Here is a 16,102-nt window from a genome sequence, read left to right on the forward strand (position 1 = left end):
CCGGCTCCTGGCCTCGGCCCGCCCCGCCGTCCTCAGCCAGCTGCGCCAGGCGGAGCGCGGGACTCTGCGTGGGCGGCCGCGGGGCCCGAGCTTGCGGGCCGGCCCTTCCGCAGCCGAGGCAAACGTGGCTTGGTGGCGGCGCTCCGCTTGCTCCGTCCACGGCGGGCTTAGCGTCTCCGGCGAGGTGCCCGGAGCCCAGAGGCGCTCCCTGGGAGGCTCGGCGCCGCGGAGGGCGTGGGCCTGGGCTGTCGCGGCGTGGTCGGGTGCGCTGCTCGCCGTCCTTGCACAGGTGACCGTGGAGTCCCCGTGGGGTGACAGCGTGGCCACCGCAGGGCCGAGATGGAGAGGCGTCGTTGTCCTCGCCCTCCCCCGGTGCACCTTCTAGTTGGGGGGCAGCGCAGACCGCTAATACGGCCGCTGCTGAGCGGAGGGTTCGCTGTCGGGTGCGCGTCAGGTACTTGGTGATAGGGAAGTCCTGTCGGGAAGGAGACTTTTGAGCCCAAGTCTTCGTGAAAGAAGCTACTGTGCGGAATTGTCAGTGTTTCAGACCCTGTAGAGAGCAAGTTCAGTATTTTTAGGCACAGAATGTAGCCAACATGTAATGAAAAAGGAGGAAAGCAGTTGGGGTGAGGGTACAGGTGGGATGTGAGAGGTTTGTATTTTATTGTTAGTGGGACACAGCCATTTATTTAGGCGTACCTCAAGGCCCTTGCCTTGATAGCCCTTTAATAGCTTTCAGTTATTGTATGCTATGAATGGCAAGAGGAAATGAAAATCAGATTCAAAAGTACCTGGGTTTTTTGCTGGTTGCTTTAAGATATAGTGTACTGAGCCAGTTGTGGTGGTGCACGTCTGTAAGAGGTTGAGGCCAGCCTGAGCTACATGGTGAGACCCTGTCTCAAACAACAACAGCAAAAGATATTGTATTTTCACCAGATGTGGTGTTTTATAATCCTGGCTATTCAATAGGCTGAGGCAGGTGGATCAGCCTCTGCAGGCAACTTAGTGAGATCCTGTCTCAAGAGAAAATTCAATCTCAAAAGACTAGATGTAGCCAAGAGATAGAATAGATGCATAATATGAACAAGTCTCTAGGTCCAGCTCCCCCCAAAAGTCGTGTACTTTTTTATGTGAGACTATATTCAATTACCAATTTTGATAAGCAGCAATTGAAAGAAAAATAGTAGTAATAATTCAATCTATCTATTGAGGGCATGGGACACATACCATACCATTTTCTTTTCTCCTTTCCTGCACTGGGGATTGAACCCATGCAGAGTTTTTGCTCCGAATTACATCCCCAATTTTTTTATTTTTTAAGACAAGGTCTTGCTAAGTCACTAGATTACCAGATTAGGCTCAGACTTGCCTGCCTCAGCCTTATCTTTTCAGAGTGCCAGCATGCCCAGCTAGACCTCATGTTTTATTACACTCAATACTAGAAAGAATTTGGTTTTGTTTATTCATTGTTTTATTGATGAAGAAACAGACTGAATGGATCAGAAATTTGCCCAGGGTCTCATAGACTAGTGATAGAGGAGTCAGGATTTGAAGCAGACTTGTTCACTTCTGAACCTATCCTTTATATCTCAGCTGTATACTGACCTGACATTGGCCTTTGGTTTTCGTGTTGGCATTTTTTGGTTGGCATGTATATGGTCCTGTTTGGCATTAGTTACCAGTGCAGCCTCAGACATAATTATCCTTGGGAAATCATATTTTGTCTTCGGCTATGCTTTGTTTCTAACTATCAATAGGAACAATCCAAGAATCTGCAGCTGTTGAATATGTACATCTAATGCAAAGGCTCTGCTGTGGTGCAAGCTGGAGGTACTAAGACAGTGGTTTCTCTATGCGAAGCTCTGTGACAGCAGGCAGGAGTAAACCTAAACTTTTGCAGCTTGCTAAGTGCTTGGTGATAGCTTTGCCCTGTGTCTGCTGTCTAAAAGACATAGAAATGCTAATGAGAACTCGTCTTTAAAAAGTACAATCATAAAATGGATATTGCACGTTTAATAACAGCGTTCTTCTGACATACCCGCAACTGTCTGGTCCTCCTCCTTTTCCCCCAGAGATTTGCCTGTGCCAGCAGTCTGAGGTAATGAGGCCCTAAGTGACTGAATCATGCTAACTAAAATTCAGGGGAGTCTGAGGATAGACAGAAAATGCAAATGTATTGCCCTTCAAGGAGAAGGACCATTGCCACAGTCCACTCTGGCACAGTCAGGGAGTTTGTCTAGTCAGCTTCCAGGGGACCTGCATGGGACCAGGAGCTGTTTTCATGAATTACTAGAGTAAGTCACAGTCTCAGGGTCCTGCATTCTGGAGGCTACACAACCCCATACCTCAGGAAGGAGGGAGAGTTGTTTAGGAATCAGGAGGTGTCTTGTTTGGCAAGAAATCAAATAAGGGGAATTGAGAGTGGAGTATGTGAAGACCTCAGGCTCCCACAGCTTGATCCATTTGTTGCCATATTTGTCATCAGTGGAACTTGAACATTCTTGGCAAGTGCTCCTCTTTGCTGGCCATTGTAAGTAAGGGCATGGTCACAGAATGTCTGTGGTACATTCTATCTGGGACTCCTGGCTTCCCTCTTCTGCATATTTATCTTTTTGAGTGTGGTTCTTTAGTGTCCTGCTCCACTTCAGTAGGTGACATTGCTTCTCTTGGCCATGGCCCTTGTGCTGTGCACTTCAGTCTATAACTTTCAAAGCCATTTTTTGTTCCTCATCTAAACTGTGGCTTTGAGCTTTTCCCACTACCACCACCCATACTGGGAATTGAACCTAGGACCTTCTCATTGTGCTATATCCTCAGCCCATTTTTTATATTTTGAGATAGGGTCTTGGTAAATTGCCCAGCCTGGGCTTGAATTTAAAATCTTCCTGCCTTGGCCTCTCAGAGTGCTGGGAAATCATAGGTTCATGTCACCATGTGTAGGTACCCAGATAATTTTAGTAGGAATAAGTAAGAGTTTTTCTGCACTAGATGTTCAAGGATTCTGATCCTTCATCTTCTTACTTTGGAACTACACTATTAGCTTAGTTGTGAAGGGCTAGAACTTGGCAAAGGCAAAAATTAATGTATTAACCTATGTGGAGTGCCACTGTGAATGGAGAGAGTATTGAGGTGATGGAGAGAGACTGGGAGTAATAGTTTCAGCTTTCAAGGCCTATGTAGTATCATGAAGCAGAAGAACAACATTGCAGGGACGTGCTGTGGTTGAAGTACATGTACATTATCAGTGCAGTGACAACAAAAATAGATCTTGATTTTACCTTAGGGTTCAGGAGAGACTTCAGAAGCAGTGCCTGATGTGGATGTGGAAAAGTGGTGGGGACTTTCATTCTCCGCCATCGGGCTGGCTTTCTGTCACCACAGCTTTTTTTTTTTTTTTTTTTTAATGTATTTGGTACAGGGTCTCGGACTGGTAGTGGTCCTTCTGTTTTCAGCCTCCTCAGCGCTGGGATTACAGGCCTGCTCAACTCGCCCAGTCTCGGTATATAGCTCAGCACACCTGGGGGTGTGGTCAGTGTAGAATGTGGTGCTGGATCATGTCACCACAGCCTTTATCGACAGATAGTGGGGATATGGTTAGGCGTCGTCATCCCTACCAAGCAGAAGCAAAGATATTTCAAAGCAAATTAATTGTAAAGGTTTTCTCTTGCTAAGGAATTTTGCAGGATGACCATAATGTGGTGAACTAGTATTCAGCAACGCAGTGGACTCTGCAGTCCTCTAGATTTATCCCTGCCCATCTGTTTTGCCTTGGGATGGCAAGCCTGTGATGCAGGAGCACCTTTGGCTTCCTTGTGCTGCTATGCCTACCTTGCTTTGTGGGTGTCTTCACAGCCCCCCATCCTGTGTGGCTGACTCACCACCAGCTATTCCTTGAAAGTGTCTAGAACTGGTACTGAGGAACAGGCTTGATGGTTGTGACAGTGGCTTTCCAGAGGCAGACCCTGAGCAGTGGTGATTTTCACAGGGGTCTGTGAGGTATTAAGGACAAATTTGTAGCTCAGACCTCTCACCAGGCTCCAGAGGCCTAGTGATCTGTCCACAGAGATGGAAAAAATCTCCCCAGTGATGAAAAATATCACTGATGATTGTAGAGAGGGTGAGATTGAAAACTGTCTTGCACACAGGATTACTTTTTGTCCAACTTCAGTAACTTCCTGCATGTCTGTGACTCAGGCATTGTTTTAGTCTTCAGATACTTGCATGTGCTAGGTACCATTAGTCAGACTCACTCCCAGCTCCTGTTGTTTATGGTATTTTGTGCTATTAGCCACAGTGGATTTGTAATTTCTAATGTTTTCATACGTTCTTATCACTAGTACTTCCTAGTTCCAAGCCCTTTTGTTCGTTTCACACAATTAGCACTATGTAACAATGGTGGCACACCTATGGCACAGGTGCCACAGCTGCTGTTTATTATCGCTGAAAACTCTGCCATCACAGATACACATTTTTTTCATGTTCTTAGCAGTGCTATTAAGAACAGTGCTTAACAGCAGTGCTGTTAAGACAGTGTCTCTGTCCAGAAGGATACGGAGCAGCAGAAAAAAATACCTGGATTATTACAGCTTATGACAAATATTTATAGGTCTGTATGAGGCACATTTCTGTAGTAAACATGGACTGTGGCTGACTCATCACCAGCTGTTCCTTGAAAGTGTCTAGAACTGGTACTGAGGAGCAGGCTTGTGGTTGTGACAGTGGCTTTCCAGAGGCAGACCCTATGCATAGGCCAGGGTGTACCCATCAGTCGCTGTAGCTGCCCTCTTCTCTGGGTGACGGGTGTCAGAAGGCAGATGAGGATGTAGTGTGTGGGCTGACAGGAGTGTGCTGCTCCTCATCTGGTCCCGAGTCCGCGTCACGCCTCTGATAAGGACCACCCACTTGGGCTTCTTGTTGTAATTTCTGTTGGGATTGAGAAACTAGGGATGGCGGTTGTGTAACTTGTCACAAAACATGCTGAGTACAGAGCAGAACATAGAGTAGTATAAAATTTATCCCGAAGTCACTAATGCCAGCATTCCTGCAGAATGTCAGATGTTCACAGAATATATCTTCTGTTGATGAGGAAATGACTTGATGTCCTCTGTACAGCTTGGAGTTGATAACCAGTTGCTAAATTTATTTTTTTTATCCAGTTACCAAATTTAGAGTGAATGTGTATTTCCTTAAATTTAGCTCAACAGGATGAATTGAAAGGGTTTTTGTTTATTAGTCTATTGAGACATGGTCTTGCTATTAGTTCAGGCAGGCCTTGGAATCACTATATAACCTTTGCTGGTCTTGAACTCATAAGGCTCCTCCTGCCTCAGCTTCCCTGGCTGTGGGATTACAGATGTGCACCACTATGCCCATGTCATTTTTATTTTGACACAGAATCTGAACTGAATCATTAACATTCCCAGGATGGGTTCAAATTTAGACTTTTCTTGTTTAGCCTTCTAGAATGCTGGGATTATAGGCATGTGCCTCCGTGACTGACTTGGCAGAACATTCTTCAGCTAGCTCCAGTGCAGACTGTGAATGCCTTCATGAAAAGCCCATATGTGACTAGTTCGTTGTATCTTCAAAACACAAACACTGAGGCCAGGGATATAGCTCAGTAGTACAGTGCCTGCCTGGGAAGTGCAGGATCCTGAGTTTGATTCCTGGCACCAAAGAAATAAAAACAAACAGACTAAAACATAAACACGGGGGGGGGGGGGGGGTAGCCCCAGTGGCTTAAGCGCCTGTTGGGCAAGCAAAGAGACCCGGGTTTTGGCCCCACGAAAAAAAAAAAAAAAAAAACCTCTCTCAGACTGGGGATATAGCTCAGTGGCATAAATGCCTGCCTGGCACGCACAAGGTTGTGAGTACAATCCTTGGTACCTCACAAAAATAAACGCTGAAAATATTAGGGATCATTTATTGAATGAACAAATCTGTGTTAGCTTCTAAATGAAAATTGAGAAGTAAATGTTAACTTTGTAATTGTTACTTGAAATCTAATAAATGAAGTTTTATAATAGTTTTTCTGTTTGCCTTCTACCAGGTTTCATGATGTTGGTTTGTTTAACTGCAAGCCATGTATGAGACTTTAAAATTTGCCCTGGAAATGGAATACAGAGTGAGGTCCTTCCTGGGAGCTCTGGGCTGTTGCTAATGGCAGAAACTGTGCGCATTCCGGGGTCACTTGTAGCCCTTCACTGTCTGCTCATCCTGGGCCATCCTGACCATGGATGGTGTGTCAGCCGAGCACGATGGCCTCTTGGAGGACAGACCCAGCAGCGACACCTCAGCTCACCCCGAGGCCCTCCTGACTGCCCTGGACTCACTGGCACTGCCTGACCAGCCGGATGAAGTCCAGTGTAAGTTGTCAGTTTATTCTGTGTTGCTGGCATTTGCATCTGAGCACAAAGATGTGAATGGCAGGTGCTTTGGAGAGGTGTCCCGAACCAGTGGGTCAGTCAACGAAGGTCACCTGGGGGAGGAGCGGGGAATTGAAGAGGGGAACAAAGGACAGGAGACTCGAGAAATGGAGACAAGACAGGATTCTGATCAAGTCTCGTTTATTTAGGGGAGGTGCTGGGTATATATAGTGGATGCATAGGGACATGATATCCGCGGGTAAAAGGCACAAGTAACTAGGCAAACGGACTATGACAGGAAGTCCCACCACCAGGGCATAGCAGGAGACTTATGGGAAATAGGCAGGGTGAGAAGGACCATAAACTCAGCAGGGGAATAGAAACTTAAGAAGACAGCTGACACTATTATAAAATGGATAGCAGTTAATGGCAGAGTATGTGCAGGTTCTGGGCTCTGTGTTCAGCTTTGCAGTCACACTGATCCAATTGTTATCTCTTCACTTAGCCTCACTTTGTGGGAGAAGATATGCTTCAAATTGACTTTGACACCAGCCTATAAAGATGGGAACCGGGGCTCTGATTAGCCCTTTAATAGTGCCTGCTAGAAAGATTGTCAACTTTGTTTTTTTGCCTTGTTTTGTTTTGTTTGAGATAGGGTCTCACTATGCCCAGAGTGACTCTCTAAATGCTGGGTTTAAGGCATGTGTCACCACCCCTCCCTTTCTTTTTCTTCTTTGAGACAGGATCTTGCTGTGTAGTCATCAAGATCCCCCTGCTTCAGCCTCCTGTGTGCTGGGATTATAGAATATTCCATCATACCCAGCTTCTTTTCCTATATTTTAAAAATACACTTTCATAAAATCTCTTTTCTCTCTCTCTCTCTCTCTCTCTCTCTCTCTCTCTCTCTCTCTTTCTCTCCTTTCCTTTTTTTCCAAAAAAAAAGGCTTTAATTGGAAAGTAAAAGACAAGGCTTGAGTGTGTGTAATTGGAGGGGGCACACTTGACACAGGGAATTAACCTAGCTCACCTGCACAGATAAGAGGGCTGCCTTACAGGGTTAGCTGAGATGGATCAGGATCCAGTGGAGATTATTATCTTACTGAGGTGGAATCCTTGTAATTTGAAGGGCAGTTTGGTTCCATTGGGAGGAATCCTCCTGGTTGCAAGCTGGTCCTGTCCCCAGAAAAAGATTGTGTCTGTGGTGGTTTCAGCCATAAAGGACATTGTTTTTTCTAGAATACAGGTGACCACATAGTGAGGATACTGGCTGGAAACTGGACACAGTTGAATGTCAGTCCCTTATCATTAAGTTAAGAATTTATTGGGGCTAGGGAGATGGCTCAGTAGGATAAGCGCTTGACTGGCAAACGCAAGGATCTGAGTTCAATCCCCAGTTCTGAAAAAAAAAAAAAAAAAGAATTTATTAAAAAAATTTTTGGGCTGGTGAGATGGCTCAGTGGTCTAAAGCTCCTCCTTAGAACAAGCTTAGCAAAACACAGGGACCGCGGTTCAATCCCCCAGCACCACACACCAGCCAGCCCCGCCCCCAGGTGGGCTGAGCTGACCACACTCACGCACACACACACAAATAATAAAATAAATAAATTTTTTTAAGAAAGTTTTAATTAGGTGTGGTGGCATAAGCCTGTAATCCCAGCACCCAGGAAGCTAGTGTAGGAGAATCACTGCCAGTTCCAGACCAGCTTGGGCTACATAGTGAGTTGAAGACCAGCCTGGACTACAAAGTGAGACCCTGTCTCAAAAAACAAAAACAAAAAAAGACTTTAATTGGGAAGAATGTAAAAAAGACTCCAGCTTGAGTAGCTGGAGAGGGCAGATGCTAATGAAGAGGACCAGTTTGGCCCTTCTATTCTTATTTAAACTGAAAGGAACCATGATTCATTCTTTAGCCATCTTCTGGAGGATAAGGCCTCTTTACAGGTGAGAACATAGAGGCCCAGTGAGGTATGGACTTGCTCAGGTTCCCCAGCACTCAGAATAGGCTTGTGAGATGGAGACCTGTTCCTGTGCATGGATCTAGATTCTCTCTGACCTATGTGGCTACGTTTGAAAATGACTTGTGTTGAAGCACCAGTGACCCAGCAGGCTTTCTCTCTGCAGGTGCCAGTGTTGAGGTAAACAGAGCTTCTGAGGAAGTAGGACGTCTGGACGCACCTGGGCAGGGGCATCTCTGCCAGAATGGATCCACTCCACAGTTCCCAGACTCGCCATTATCTCTTGATCCCGCCATAAGCCCAGTGGGTCCTGATGCCTCTCCAGGTGTGGCTGGTTTCCATGACAACCTAAGGAAGTCCCAGGGAACTAGTACTGAGGGCAGTGTTAGAAAAGAAGCTTTGCAGTCTCTCAGACTCAGTCTTCCCATGCAAGAAACGCAACTGTGTAAGCATCCTTCCCACCGACTCTTCCCAATATCCTGTCCCTGTCCTCTGCCCACCCCCCAGAGTGGCCCTCAGGACCTCCCCCTGTGCTATGTTATCACTGAGGGGGGAGGGTGCGTCTGACAAAGCAGCTTCGTTTGAAGAGTGAACATGCATGTGGGGGTTGGTCCTCCACCGTGGTCTGGTACTATCGGTATGATAGCCTATAATCTCACTGTGGCACTGCCACAATCTCTTGTAAAGGGCCAATAAGCAGACAGGGTTGATGCTGAGATGTGTCTTCTTGCAATTAAAGATACCCTTTTATACTTAGTATTTATGTTTATGCTGATGTCTGAGGGTGCAAAGATGAACAAACCCCACATTTATAGCCTGTGAGCCCTGAAAACTCCCAGACCTTTTTCTGAATCTTGGGTGTGGATTGGCTTAGTTAGTCTGTTTCACGCTGGGTATTGAACCCAGAGATCACTGAGCTACATGCCCATCTCTCGGCAGGTGGTGGGGTAGACAGATAAGTACTGAGGGTTGAACCCAGGGCCCTCACACTGAGCTGTATCCCTGTCCTTTTTTATATATTTTTTTGAGATAGTCTTGCTAAATTGCTTAGCTCCTCAGGCTGATCTCAAATTTACAATCCTCCTGGCTCAGCTTCCCAGACTGCTGAGATTATAGGTATGTGAGATTATAGGCTTCCACACCTAGCCCTGAGCCTCGTTTTTAATAGGATGGTTATACCTAAGGAAATTACATTCTCTTGTCTACCTTTGAAACCTCAGACCTGCACTCCTGTGAGCCAAGTTAACATAAGATCTTTGCAGCCTTCTGTAAGCATATACAGGGAAAAAAAAACACGTGCAAGGTTTTGGTCAATGTTTTGGTAAAGAAGTGTGTTGTTCCTGCAATTGCATATTTCCCACTGGGCTGAACTGCATTTAGGTGGTTCCCTGATGCCTGGTATAGTTTAGTCCCTGTGGGCCACTATGGCAGTGCCAGCCCTTGGCAGTGGCTGCTATCTACTGAGCTTCTGGTCCATAGTCAGAAACTGGGTGTGTGGGTCCTAGGGCCTTCTTTTCTATGGACCTTCAACATGCTTTGTGTAGTCCATATGGTCGTGTTGCTGTGCTACAGTGAGGACCTATGAGGACACTTTGTCCACATCCTTCCAGTGTAGAAACATTATTTCTTTGGGTTTTATTTACTTTTGTTGTTGTTGTTGTTGTTGTTTGCAGTACTGGGCATTAAACTCAGGGCCCTGCTCTTGCCAGGCAGGCACTTATTCTATTGAGCTATCTCCCCAGCCCTTGTTTACTTTTGAGACAAAATATTACTGTGTTGCCCAGGCTGGCCTCAAAACCATCCTTCAGCCTCCTAGGTAGTTGGGACTATAGGTGTGTACCACCATATATGTTGAGGCTGTGGCCACATAGCAGCAGCTCCACACACAGGCTCCCCATTCTGATGGCTGCTCCTTCTGAGGAGTGAGGGACATCAAACATTTGGCTCCTGCTGCCACCTGACCCTGAGCTCTGTCCTTGAAGCTGGTTGTTTTTTTAATTTTTATTTTATTTTTTTTGGCGGAACCGGGGATTGAACTCAGGCCCTTGTGCTTGCCATGGAAGTGCTTATTCTACTGAGCCATCTCCCTGGCCCCCCAGCTGTGTATAGACTTAATTCTTTATGTTTTATTTCTTTTTCTTTTTTTTTGTTTTGGCGGAACCAGGGATTAAACTCAGGCCCTTGCACTTGCCAGGGAAGCACTTATTCCACTGAGCCTTCTCCCCGGCCCCAAAGCTGGTTGTTGACCTTCAGTGTAAGTCACTTCAAGCCCAGCCCACTTTGCTGATTTGTGGCCCCTGCTTGATGGATGTGGCCTCTGAATTTGCCACTTTGATGCTGATGGCTTAGCCATCTGCACACAGCCATGTGAAAGATACTGAGATCTCTTATAGATTAGTAACAACAGTGGCAGAGTCCTAGTGAACTTGGTAACTGCAGAGGTTTTAATGACTGCTTAAAACAGTAGCACTTGTTTCCTTGGAATCCATGTCCAAGAAGGTGCCATGTATATAAAATTATTGCATTTCTGCCCTTTGGTTAACATCTAGGAGAATTGCTGCTGTTCACAAGGAGTAAGCTCAAAAATCCAACCCTGGAAAAGTCTAGCCTCCTGGTTTTGCTGCTACAGTTCCATTGTCATCACTGTTCAACTCTCAGATCTTAAGATCAGGTCTGAAGTATTTTTCTCACAAGTTCCCTCCCTTCTCCTCTTCCTCCTCTTTTTTTTCTTTTTTTTGTGGTGCTGAGGATCAGACCCATGGTATCACATACAGATAGGCAAGCATTCTGCCACTGAACTGCACACCCAGCCCATTGGTTTTAAATATTTTATTTTTAAAAATTTCTTGTATTTCAGTAAGGGTCTATAGGGTCTACAGGGTCTCACTATATAGATCGGACTCGTAGTGATTCTCCTGTGTTCAGCCTCTCAAAGAGCTGGGATTACAGATGCACACCACCACGTCCAGTCTCAATCAAACGCCCCAAGGGCAGGGCCAGCACAGCCCTGCACACCAAGGATCGAACTCCAACCACCATATCTGCCTAAGCAGGCGCTTTAATTCGCTGAGCTATTTGGCTAGCCCCTGGTTTTAAATATTTTAAATTCTTTTTTTAGCTAAAACATTGTCATTTCACTGTCCTATCCTTGAGCAGGACATCTGGATTGTCCCTCACAGGCAGATGCCTGCTGGGTCTCTGCTCTGCATGAGTTCTGAATGCAGACTGGACAGTGGTTTCATTCCTTACCTAAATAATGTCTGAGCACTGCTATTTTGTTTGAGAACCTGATTTTATAAAACATAATAACGTGGCTCATCACTACAGGAAGTGAAAGGTAAGTTGTAGATCAAATTGTGTCTTCACATGATTTGCGTAAGACATCTGCGTTGTCACCACTGATGGCGACCACTATGTCACTGAGTGCAGCCAGCCTGTGTTTACCCTGGACTTCTCTCAGGGAGTGTGGCCTCTGTGGCAGAGCAGAGTTATGTCTGTGAGAGCTGGAAGAGCCTTCTGAGTTTGAGCTGCAGTGCCTGTAATCACTAAGCACACAGCCCTCATCTCAACTTTAAATTCAGTTCTTTTCAGTTGCTAAAAGGTACTTGCTTCCCGCCTCCCATTTTACAAGCTGAAATCCTGTCACACTTAGAGTATTTGCTAAGTTAACAGAGGCCCAGCACTTAGGGCCGTGTCTCCTTCAAGGTAGGTCCTTCCTAGTTTGTGGCCCGGGCCCACGGTTTTCTCCCAATCTGGAAATCACCCAGTCACTAGGTGATTGTGCATTGTTTAGGAGGAAATGTATACTGGTAATTAAAGGAAAAGAACTGAGCAGTAGGAACAGTGCTAATTTGTTCTGTGCACCCTGCTCCTTTACGAGCCTCTTGGTGCCATTTCCCTCTGCAGGCTCCACAGCATCTTCACTATCCCTGGAGAAAGAGGAACAGGTCCGAATCCAGGCCCGGAAGCGCCTGGAAGAGCAGCTTCAGCAGTACCGTGTGAAGCGCCAGCAAGAGCGGGTGAGTCTGCCTCCTGAGCCAGGAGAAAGTGCTGCTGGTAGAGCATTGCTGTTCTAGGGAGGAGCAGGCCCCAGGCTGAGTGGACTGAGCCACATGGTTAGCCAGGGGTGAGCTTGGGGACCTCTCTAGGTGGCCTACCAGCAATAGCCACAGTGAGTGAGGGCAAAGACCAAGTGATACTAAGCACAAGGCATTGTGTTAAATTCTCTGCAGACTAAGCAGTACAGATAACACAATCATCAGGTAAAAGAACTGACATTTGGAAAGAGAAAACTGAAACTCAGGAGTTTTCAGTTGGCAGTAATGATGTGCTGGCTGCACCACAATTCCTTCATCCACCTGGATGCTCCTCTATTTGTTGATGAATGTGTCAGTAGTTCTGAGTAAAATCCCAAATCTTGAAAATCCATATATTTAGTAGTAAATACTAAAAAATTGCATCTAATAGTTTAAATAAAAGAGCACTTCCTAAGTTCCTGATAAGACATTTCTGTGTGACGAGCTCATTACATGCTTCTCAGCCATCCCACACCCAAGGACTAGGGCAGAAAGGTTGGAAGACGCTAGACATTTCCACCAACAGTTGTCCCTGCCCTAGAGGCCCTGTGGGATGGTCATAGGCAGCATTGAGCAGCCCAGAAGGTGGCATCTGTCTCAAAGGTCATTCTCTCAGGTAGCGACCTCCATCCTCCATCTCTGCCATGCTGAAGCTCAGGGAAAAATGGCCTCGATCAGCAGTCCCTGGGCCCATGTGTAAGATGCAGGGCCATTTTCTGTGTGCATATGTGTCTTGGCTGTGTTGTTGTGTGTATCCCAGGAAACAATCTCTTTTTGGTGTATATTGAAAATGTTTTCCCCTGGCACGATAATCTTTGTCCATGTGTGGATGGTTCAGTCTCCCTTTCACCTATTTCCACACTTCCTGTTGTTTTCCAGCTGTTCTTGCTCATTTCTACAATCAGCTGTGTCCTAAGTCATTTGTGTAATTTGTTAACTTCTCCTGTGTGCCTCAGCCCAAGGATTACATTGATTTTGTAGAATAACAGGATTGAGTATTTCTGCACAAGGGAAAGTTGTGCTGACATAACAAAAAAAAGGGAGTCTCTCCTGCACTTCTTTCTTTCTTTCTTTCCACCCACCAGAGATTGAGGGCTGGGGAGATGGCTCAGTGGAATAAGTGCTTCCCTGGCAAGCGCAAGGGCCTGAGTTCAATCCCCGGTTCTGAAAGGAAAAAAAAAAAAAAAAAAAAAAACACCAGAGATTGAACTTGGAACCTTGCACTTGCCAGACAGGTACTTATGCCACTGAGCTATGTCCCTGGCTCTTACACTCCTGACCTCAAACAAGACCATTTTACAAGTTGTAGCTGACACACACAAAAAAAGAAGAGACAGAAATGTTGACAAAGAAGAGTATAGTTATATTTCTAGGTGCTGATAATGTCATGAAAAACTCCAGAGATTCAATTGAAAACAATTATTAGATCTAATTTGAGTTTATGAAATTGTCAGTTTACTAGATCAAATATGAAAAAGTAAGTAGTTAACCCTGCCATGATCGATCATAAAATGAGTGGAAAAAGAACATAGTAATAACAAAAATGATAGCATATCTGAAAATTACAATGGTGATTTAGTGCTAGGGCAATAGCTCCATGGCATAAGCACCTACCTGGCAAGTGCAAGGTTCTGAGTTCAATTCCTGGTACCAAAAAATAAAGTCAAATGGTGATTTTTAAAAGGGCTTAGAGGAGGGGCTGGTGAGATGGCTCAGTGGTCTAAAGCACCTACTTAGAACAAGCTTAGCAAAGCACAGGGACCGCGGTTCAATCCCCCAGCACCACATGCCAGCCAGCCCCGCCCCCTTTTGGGCTGAGCTGGCCACACACCCACACACAAATAAATAAATAAAATTAAAAAAAAGGGGGGGGGCTTAGAGGGGAAGCCGAGGAGATGGCTCAGTAGAATAAGCACATGCCTGGCAAGCATAAGGGCCTGAGTTCAATCCCCGGTTCCACAAAAAAATTTTAAAAAATGAATAAAAGGGCTTAGAGGGCTGAGGAGATAGCTCAGTGGTCTAGGTATCTGCCTGACAAGCACAAGGACCTGGGTTTGATTCCCGGTACCGCATTCTGTGTGGCCGTGCTGGCCAATGAAACTAGGCGTGGTGGCACATGCCCATAATTCCAGCAGGGGAGGCTGAGACAGGAGGATCACTGCAAGTGTGAGCTCTGTAGCAAGATCCTGTACCAAATAAATACATAAATAAAAGATTTTTTAAAAATAAAATAAAAAAGGGGCTGGGGAGATGGCTCAGTGGAATAAGTGCTTCCCTGGCAAGCTCAAGGACCTGAGTTCAATCCCCAGTTCCACCAAAACAAATAAAAAATAAAAATAAAAATAAATAAAATAAAAATAAAAGGCCTTAGACTCTAGATAAGGAAATACCTTAATTCCTGAGTGAATGTAGGTTAGAAGTAGTTATAAGTCATTTTTTTTTTTTTTTTAATTGAAAAAACGTACCTAGAAGAGGAAACAGATGAGCCCGGGGAGCTCTGTGAAGGGAGTGTCGTAGGAAGGGACTAGCTCTGAGATCTGTGTTACAGTGTGTTAAAGCCACTTCTTAGAGGTGTATTTCAGGCCGTGGTGGCCGCAAGGCCCTGGTGGAGCACTGGAAGGTGTTCGTCACTCTAAGGGATGTTAGTTGGAGTAGGCTCTCTGGGTGACAATTTTGGAATGCTGCTTGCAAATTTTAACATATTTCTGTATTTTTGTTTCCTTCTCAGTCCAGCCAACCTTCAACAAAAATGAGACTCTTTAGCACTCTTGATCCTGAGCTCATGTTGCACCCAGAAAACTTGCCAAGGGCTAGTACCGTAGCTATGACAAAAGAATACTCCTTCCTACGCACCAGCGTCCCTCGGGGGCCCAAGGTGGGCAGCTTAGGGCTGCTGACACATGCCAAGGATAAAAAGAGTTCCAAATCAAGCAAAATCCGGTCTCTGGCTGATTATAGAACTGAAGATGGAAGTGGTTCCAGTGGCCTTGCTCCTGCTGCCAACTCTGTTGGGAGCTCCCTGAAGCAGAGCAGGGGCAGCACCTCAATAGTGTCTGAGGTCAGCCCATCTCCTGAGACTGATGGCCGTCTTGAGAATGCCTCACTGACTGGGGACAGTGTGTCGGAGGCCGATGGAAATGAGAGTGACAGCTCCTCACATAGCAGCCTCTCCACCCGCGGGACCTGCCTGGGGAACATAGTGGTCATGCAGGGACCTGCCTACTTGGTCAATGGCCAGGAGATTGCCACGGAGGCTCTGGGCCAGTTCCCTTCTATTAAGGATGTCCTCCAGGCTGCGGCAGCCGAGCACCAAGACCAGGGTCAGGAGGTCAACGGGGAGGTGCGAAGCCGCAGAGACAGTATCTGCAGCAGGTGGGCAGTGGCTCAGCCTCCTGCTCTGCACTCAAACTACTGCCAGGCACAGCATTTCTTTTTAGCACCACCTACAGCATTCACACAAGCATTTCACGTAGAGCTTTTTGCTTTGAAAGTAGAATCAAATCTAATCAACTGCTTGGGATAGTGACACATCCTATCTTCCAGTGTTTGTAGTCCTGTCTCTGCATCTGCACAAGTGGTCATGGGTCTGTACTTCCAGAGCCTGCTCTGGTGGCAACTGTTGGAAGGGCCTTCTGTAGGAGGCCACCCCCGTCTGGTCTCAGCTCATTACTGAAGTCTCTAATTATTTTTTAAAATATGAGGGAGA

The 16,102-nt window shown here is 46.0% G+C and overlaps 1 protein-coding gene across 5 annotated transcripts in view; it reads left to right on the forward strand.

Annotated features, from left to right (window-relative positions):
- The window catches only part of Golga3 (golgin A3), a 55,427-nt gene that overhangs the window by 480 nt on the left and 38,845 nt on the right, over window positions 1-16,102 (forward strand). For 3 of the 5 annotated variants that reach the window (XM_023720496.1, XM_023720498.1, XM_023720495.1), the window contains exons 2-5: window positions 6,050-6,365; window positions 8,487-8,765; window positions 12,227-12,339; window positions 15,125-15,768. In XM_023720496.1, coding sequence (XP_023576264.1) covers window positions 6,233-6,365; window positions 8,487-8,765; window positions 12,227-12,339; window positions 15,125-15,768 — 1,169 coding nt within the window. In that variant the 5' untranslated portion in view covers window positions 6,050-6,232. Of the gene's footprint in view, window positions 1-268; window positions 290-6,049; window positions 6,366-8,486; window positions 8,766-12,226; window positions 12,340-15,124; window positions 15,769-16,102 lie in introns of those variants that run through there. The other 2 variants (XM_023720499.1, XM_023720500.1) reach the window with 2 other exon arrangements.

This window comes from Octodon degus, unplaced genomic scaffold (genome assembly GCF_000260255.1).
Source record: "Octodon degus isolate 3935 unplaced genomic scaffold, OctDeg1.0 scaffold00076, whole genome shotgun sequence".
Taxonomy (NCBI): Eukaryota; Metazoa; Chordata; class Mammalia; order Rodentia; family Octodontidae; genus Octodon; species Octodon degus.